General features: G+C 43.8%; 1 protein-coding gene across 1 annotated transcript; it reads right to left on the minus strand.

The window, feature by feature from the left end:
- Positions 1-3,147: 3,147 nt before the first annotated feature.
- Positions 3,148-5,010, minus strand: dio3b (iodothyronine deiodinase 3b). The gene has a single exon (XM_036581827.1). It carries the CDS (start codon positions 4,824-4,826, stop codon positions 3,933-3,935), a length of 894 nt encoding a protein of 297 aa, XP_036437720.1. The 5' UTR covers positions 4,827-5,010; the 3' UTR covers positions 3,148-3,932.
- Positions 5,011-8,387: the final 3,377 nt, after the last annotated feature.

The following is an 8,387-nucleotide window of genomic DNA, read 5'->3' on the forward strand; positions in this document are numbered from 1 at the left end:
CACAGATTGATCACAGGCCTACCTAATCAAATAGGGACAGAACATTTATTAATCTGATTTTTTAAGTTGATTTCATCTCTTAGCCTTTTAGTCACTGCCCTCAAAGATGTTACTTGGAGACATTTAAAAGTGAGATTTCATTCCACAAAGTATGTCATTTTCTACACATCCAGAGCTAAAACAAATTTTAAAACACCATCTGAAAATTTGGTACTTACAGTGCTCTTTTACTATAAAAGCTGTCATGGGCTTTGTGAAAGACATAAATGACTCAAAAACATCTTTCATGCCTGCCATGCTAGTATGCTTTAGCCTATGATGATTAGCTTTAGGTTTTTAGTTTGCTGTGATTTTGTTTACTTGTCTTTGTACAACTCAGCTGCCTGATTTTAACTTAGTTGTGTTGTCTTCATTGGGAAAATGTGCCTGTTGGGTGCATGCTTCATAGTGAAGGGTGCTGCAGTGTTGATTGTGTTTATATGAATCTGGCTTTCTGGTTGATTGCTATTGGTTTGTATTAACTTGTTGAGAGTGATGATTGTGATACTGTTAAGAATGGACTACAGCCTGATTTAATGACATTACAGGACATTAGCTTGTTTGGAAATTGTATCTACCAAGTTGGTCTATCCACTTTTTCACAGGCCTACCCAAACATTTATTCTGTGTACACCACTGATGTATGTTAATATAAAAATATTGCATTTCAACCAATTTTGAACCATTTCTACTGATGTGTTTATCATAACATGTTTACACCATGAACAGATGAATCAGATTCTTGGTGTATTCATATTTGAAGGGTTTAATTCCAAAACACTGTATATCTGTTTGTAACAATTTTGGATATAACATTTTTTTCAAAAAGAACAACAACTGATGTAGAAAACAAATTTTTATTTCTTTAATAAAACTGATATTAATCATAACATAGCATTGATAAATTTTAGATTTGTAAATTCCTCTTCAAACAACGTCATGAAAAAAATTAAAATTCCTGAAAATGATCAATAGTGTGTTTTGTAATAAAAACCCTTCATTTATTTTATTTCAAAGTGTTTTTGTAGACGGTACCAACAAAGACCAGACCGGCTTGACTCAGAAAAAAATACAGTGAGCAGAATGGTGACTATGTATTCGTGTCATTGGAATTCACTTCAGCGTTCCCAGGCCCTCTTGAGTCTGTGTGATTCACTGCAGCATCCTTGAATAACGCAGAAATGACTTCTCAGAACCTCAGAGAGCCATGGGAGCTTCCGCAGCCCGAATGGTGTGCCATCAAATTCACAAAATCCTTAAGGTGAATGCCTGACTGGGCCTGTCGCTGCATATGTTTGGTAAATCCATCACGCAGCACTGTTTGGTGAATTGGGGAAAGGTGTCTGGAGGGAGTGGACAGTGACAAGCCTAATAGGTGAGTGACCAGCCCCTCCCTGTATCTGAGGGCGGCTTCAGCCTGAACGCTGCAGCATCTTCACAGCGAGCAGGCCGGCTGATCACACTGCTCCATGACAGAAGCTGAGAGGAACACACACTGCTAACACTGCGCACAGATTAAAGGGCTACTCACCCAGGACTGAATACATTAAATCAAGCAGCGCGGACGGCTGCCACGTGGGACCCAATCACATTGCCTGCTGCTCGATGCTCAGAGAGAGGGCGAGAGAGCGAGAGAGGAGAGAGAGAGAGAGTGTGTGTGGGTTCATGTGTGTGTACTCGGCTTCTCATTCAAAGGGCACTGCTTTGTGTCCAAGGCCCAATAATTACAAGTCACCCCGTAAAAACACTCAGTGGTAGGAAATCAGCATGAACAGTCCTTATCCAAAACATTCATTTGTGCTTTAATCTGCCTAGATACTGGACGGGTCACGTTCATCTTGAAAGCAATACGACTATCGTAGCAGAGGTACCAAGGGATCTGCTGTGCTATCGTGTTTATACAGGTAAAGCGCAGGATTAGGAGGCTTGCGTGTTACAAAATCAGCATTTACAGTCATGTGAAGTTAAATGTGTACCACATCAAACCTTACCTAACAGTGCCCTCAAAACCGCAGCGCTCAGTAATTCTACAAAACTTGCTTGCGAGAAAACCTCCCAAGTAGCGACAGTTCCTACCGTTTCTACAAAGAAGCCACCCGCCTGCGTCTCAGTATTTATAAGCTGAAGTGATTCACCCTTGTAATGCTGGTTGTACAAATCCCTTAAAAGTAATCAGCATAGAAACCTTGAGGATGACGCAAGTTTGCTGTCTGAATTTCATAGGCTGCAAAAGGGAAAAAAAAGCCCAGACAGAAACAGTCATGTGGATAGATCACCCGAGCATCGTGAGCCGCTACTTTCGGCCAAACTGAAACACTGAGATAACCAAATGTACCCTTATTATTACTACAGTAATCCAACTAAATGTGGGTGGGTTAATTAGTGGCATTTAAAACTTCCCTTGAACCTGTGGATCTTGAGTAAATTAGCAAAAGTGGCACTCTCATTCTTATTTATATTAGCCTAGTTTCTTGTGTGTGTGTTATGCAGAATAAAAGATAGAAAGAGCGTACTCTCAGGCCTGAAGCATGTAATTATTAATCTCTAAATTGCTGCATCAATTAATTTCAAGCCTTCAAACATTTGCTGATTAAGAATCTTAAAGGGCCCATATTATGAAAAACTGACTTTTTCCGTTTTTATAAATAAAAGAGTTTGGTGTAGTATGTGAGCATTGTTGAAGTTTCACAATCACTCATTAGTCTGTACATCCCATATATGTAAAACAAGCTGCCAAAAACAGCCCGTTTTGAATTCATAGTGTTTGTGATGTCACACTGAAGTTACTTTTGGAATGTGGTATAATACATGGCAGCCAATCAGAACAAATGCCGTTTGCCTATATCAGTCATAAAGGCACAGCTTGTTTAATTTTAGAGCTACGCTTAAAAAGGAGAGGTTGAAAAATGGCCAGGTAAAAATGAATGATAACTGCTTTTGGTTCATAAAACCACATAAATGTTATAAGTGGACCTCAGTGGAAAGATATGAAGCAAGAAAAGAAAAGCCCCACTGCAAAGCTTATAGCATTTGATTGCCTGCATACAGAACACTCAAATACACTAAAACATGCACACATAATAATAATAATAATAATAAGGTAATAAGTAGGTGTTCTATTATTTATTTAAAAAATATTTGCTCAATAAAATATACACAATTTACGAAACAATGTTTGGCAATTTAGTATTAAAGGCCATTCTTCTGTCTGCAAGTACTCTAGCGTCAAAATACATCAGTACCGGTTTTCTGGCTCAAATCCTTTTAAAAACCGAACTTCACAACAACACCAGAGTACAATAAAACAGCCTAATGGCCACGCACACACACTGTCTCCCCATTTACACACACACACAGCAAACAGTCTCCCCATTTACACACAGTCTCTCCATTTACACACACACACACACACATTCTCATCATTCACGTGCACACACACACACACACACACACACACACACACACACATTCTCATCATTCACGTACACACACACACACACACATTCTCATCATTCACGTACACACACACACACACACACACACACATTCTCATCATTCACGTACACACACACACACAGTCTCTCTATTTACACACACACACACACACACACACGCACACACACACAGTACAGACCATACAAAAATAAACCGCTCCACAACAAGGAGATAATCAACATGAACAAACATAAGAGTGGATTCCATTAGTTTTTTTTAGTCTGAGCTTAGTCGTCAGTCTCTGAGGATGATGCGTTCGCACCGCTGATGACAACAACAACAATAACAACAACAATAACAAATAACAACAGAAACACCACCACCATCACCACTCCTTCCGTTCACGCGCTCCTCGTGCACCGTTTCCTTCTCTTGTTTGTTTTGTTTTGTTTCATGTCCTACACGTGCACCACCACGGCCCTGGAGCCCTCGAGCTCGCTGCGGTAGCGCTCGAGCCAGCATCTCAGTTCGGATATCCGATAGCCCTCGGGTCCCCTGCCGCCCTGGTACACCACCACCTCGTCCTTGACGATGTAGAGGCGCTCGAAGTAGGCGCCGTACGCCGCGTTCGCCGCGTTCTCCATCGTGTCCACCACCATCATGCTGCCGGGCACCGTGGCGTTCATGAACTGCGCCGCGCGCAGCCGGTCCTCCAGGCAGCGGTGGCGCGGGATCTGGAAGGGCGCGTCCGAGCTCGCCCAGCCGTCCGACGGGTGCGCCTCCTCGATGTACACGAGCAGCGAGTCGGCGATGTCCGCGTACTGGTCGGCGAGGCGGCGGAAAGCCGCCAAGCGCCGCATGAACGGCGGTCACGAGCAGCTGCCGAAGTTGAGGATGAGCGGCCGGCGGCCGCGCGCGTAGTCCAGGATGCGCGCCCTCTTGTGCTCGACGAGCGGCACCACCTCGCTGTTGGGAGCCGCGGCGCCCACGCGCGCCGTCTTGAAGAAGTCCAGCTTGTGGCCGTGCCACACGGCGCGCAGCGACGCCAGCGTGAACATCCGGTTCGAGTCGGACACGCGCACGGCCGGGTCGTCCGCGCTGTCACCGTCCGCGCCCTCGCGCTCCCGCATCCTCGCGAGCACCTTCCGTCGGATGCATAGGAAGTCGAGGAGCCACAGGAGCAGCGCGGCGAGCAAAAAGCGCGGTAGCAGCAGCACGCACACCGCCGCGCTCCGCAGAGCCTTGGCCGCGTGCGCGCGCGCCAGCTCCTGCACGTCCTGCATCATCCTGCGGCCGCTCGCCGCGCTCGCCGTGCCCGCCGCGCACGCGCGCCTCTCGCCTACTCTCTCCATCTCGGGGGGTTTTCAGGCTGCGCAGCCTCCTCTTCTTCTTCTTCTTCCTCCTCCTCCTCCTCCTCCTCCTGTCCTCCTGCTCCTGCGCCCGGAGTCCCGCTTTATATAGGACCAGTAAAGGATTTGAATGAGGAGGGGGGGTGGAGGGTGGAGGGGATGAGGGCGAGGGAGGAAAGTAAAAGAAAAAAGAAAAACAACACGCCTCCGCAAGCCGGGCCGCCTCCTCACATGGAGGGGATTACCTCCTGTTAGCGAGAGAGAGGGAGAGAGAGAGAGAGAAAAAGAGAGAGAGCGCTATGGTCAGTAATGTATCACCCTCTAAAGATCATACAGAGTAAAAGCGCGGGAAAGCTGCTCACCGGCTCCTCCGCGCGTTCACATCTGCGTGTCTCTCCTCCGCGAGCTAATGGTGTTGTGCCGCGCGCTGATCAGCTCTGAACGTCAGCGCGCGGAGTGAGCGCGCCGCGCGGGAGAGCGGCCGGCTCTGAGTGAGATGAGCTCGGTCAAAGCGCAGAAACGGCGCAGCTCGTTTAGTCATCGCTCAGAAACGGCTGAGTGCAGCGCGCGAGGAGAGGCGCGTTAACACTTACTCTGATACCAGCCTGTCACCGTTTCTCCGCTTTCATTCTCTTCTCCGTTCTTTACCCTCTTTCGCTCAGGAGAAGAAGAGTGAGCGCGCTCATCCCGCCAGGGGGCGCTCACACTCACCGAATTAGGGGTCTCTCTGTGTTGCTCTGTTCCTTCTCTTTCTCGTTCTTTCTCTATCTCTCTCTCTCTTTCTTCGCACTCTCTTTCTCCTTCTCTCTGTCCTCTTCTCTCTGTCACTGTTCCTTTTTTTCTATATTTATTATTATCTATTCCTTTTATCTCTATTTATTCTGTCTCTTTCTCTTTCTGTTCCTTCATCCCTTTTCTTTTTCCTCTTTTCTTTAATTTCTTCTCTCTTTCTCCCCCTCTTTGTCTCTCTCTCTCTCTCTCTCTCTCTCTCTCTCTGTCTTCACACTCTCCTTCTCTCTCTCTCTTTTCTTTTTTTATTCCTTCTCACCCTCACATTTCCTCTCTTTCTGCCTCATACCCTCTATGCCTCTTTTCTCTGTCTTTTCTCTGTCTTTGTCTTTATTTCTTTTATCTCTCTATTTATTCTGTTTCTTTCTCTATCTGTTCCTTTATCCTTTTTTTCTCTTTCCTCTCTCTCTTCTTTTATTTCTTCTCTCTCTCTCTCTCTCTCTCTCTCTCTCTCTCTCTCTCTCTCTCTTTCTCTCTCTCTCTCTCTCTCGCTCTCTCTCCCACTTGCCCTCTCATTAAAATGTTGAGTTTTGAAATGGTAAAACTCTTAGAAAATACTCTTAGGAGTTGGTGATGCAATGAACACCGAACATCCCAGTAATTCACTTCCACATAATTGTCCGCCCTCAAACGGCTGTACGTTCGTGGAAAGATAAAGTCTGTAGGTTAGAAATCCACATGCTGATTAGGTGTAGCTCAGCTGCAGTGCAGAGACTTGTGAAAGTATGGGTGCTGTGGCAAAGTCCTACTGAATTAAAAGCAGAACTGTATGGAGTTTAACATATATTTGAGTGAAACTCAAGAAGTGTCACCATTTAAACATGCTCAAAAATGAAAGTAAAAGGTTTAACAAATAAAGTTAAGAGTCAGGACATTTTCAAATACACTGACCCAGCACTTTATTGGGAACACCTGAGCAACTTCTCATTTAATTACCTAATCAGTCAGTCATGTGGCAGCAGTGCAGAGCATAAAATCCTGCAGATTCGGGCCAGCAGCTTCAGGTAATGTTCACATCCACCGTCAAATTGGGGAATAAGTGTGATCTCAGTGATTTTGATCATGGTATGATTGTTGGTGCCAGACAGGCTGGTTTGAATATTTCTATAACTGCTGATCTCCTGACATTTTTTGTGCATAATAGTCTCTAGAGTTTACTCAGAATTGTGCTGCAGACAGTTACACCTTGTTGATGAGAGACATCAACGAAGAATGGCCAGACTGGTTTGTGCTGGCAGAAAGGCTAAAGTCACTCAGATAACCACTCTGTGGTGAGCAGAAAACAAATTGACTGTTGAGGTGGATGGGCTACAACATCCACACACATCAGCTTCCACTTCTGTCAGAACAGAAAGCTGCAGTGGGCACAGGCTCACCAAAACTGGACAGCTGAAGGCTGACAAAATGTAGCTTGGTCTCCATTTCTGCTGAGGTACACAGATGGTAGGGTCAGAATTTGGCACCAATAGCATGACTCCATGGACCCAACCCGCCTTGTGTCAACAGGCTGGTGTAAGTGGTGTGATGGTGTGGGAAATGTTTTATTGGCACATTTTGGGCCTGTTTATACCAATCAATTAGCACCTGTTGCCACAGCCTATTTAAGTATGTTTCTGACCATGGGTATCCCTTCATGGACACAGTTTACCATATTCTAATGGCTACTTCCAGCATGACAATGCACCATGTCACAAAGTAAAAGTCGTCTCAAACAGGTTTCATGAACATGACAATGAATTCAATGTTCTTCAGTGGCCCTCCTAGTCACCAAATCCAGTAGAACACCTTTGGGATGTGGTAGATTGGGAGATTCACAGCATCAAAGTGCACCTGAAAAATCAGCAGGAATTGTATATTGCAATCATGTCAACATGGACCAAAATCTCAAATAAATATTTCCAACATCATGTGGCACCCATGCCACAGGAACTGAGGCTGTTTTGAGGACAAAGGGAGGCCCTTAGTATAGTGTTCCCAATAAAGTGCTCAGTTAATGTACACTTTAAAGTAACTTTAATATTGTGTGTGAGGATCAAACTCTATATAGGCTAGATTAGTGAATCTGCCTTTTTAAAACATTTTAACAAACTATGTGTTTGGTGCAGTGACTAATGAACAATACTGGACCTTGAACAAAAATGAATTAGCATAGTAGTAGTACACTTTCATTGTTATGGAAGCCCATTCCCAGCAGCTGAAGAAGAAAAAAAAATTTCTCTCCTTCTCTGTTTCCAGCAGTGGTATGTCAAAGCTTTGACTTACTATGTTGAAACAATTAAATAAAAACTTACTATGATAATCAGAATATTGACTTAGTATCTCATAATAATGGCTCATTATTCAAAAATATTTACACACCTTCTTGAAATTAAGTGAAAAAGCATTATGTCAATGTACATTTCAACATCTCAAAATCCCAAGAAAATAAGTTATTTCAAAATAATAAGTTGATATTTTAGCATATTGCAGCCAGAGACAGAGAAGGAGGAAAAAGTGTAGATATTTTTCTCCTATACTTGGCAGGAATGGGTTTACATACATTTTACAGTGATATGAATGAAAAAAAAGGAAAAACTGTAACTCATTTGGAAAGAAAATGGTTTCATGGCCTTTGCAATTTGTACCAATCCTTTATTTACTAAGAAGCAAAAAGTATGTTTCTTTCTCTTATAAATGTAACTGAATATTCAGTTTCAATAATTTAGTACAAGTTGTAAGATAATTATATATGTTGAAAAAGAAGTATAATCGAGAAGTATTTACTAGTAGTTGGCT

Source organism: Colossoma macropomum, unplaced genomic scaffold (assembly GCF_904425465.1).
Source record: "Colossoma macropomum unplaced genomic scaffold, Colossoma_macropomum, whole genome shotgun sequence".
Classification (NCBI taxonomy): Eukaryota; Metazoa; Chordata; class Actinopteri; order Characiformes; family Serrasalmidae; genus Colossoma; species Colossoma macropomum.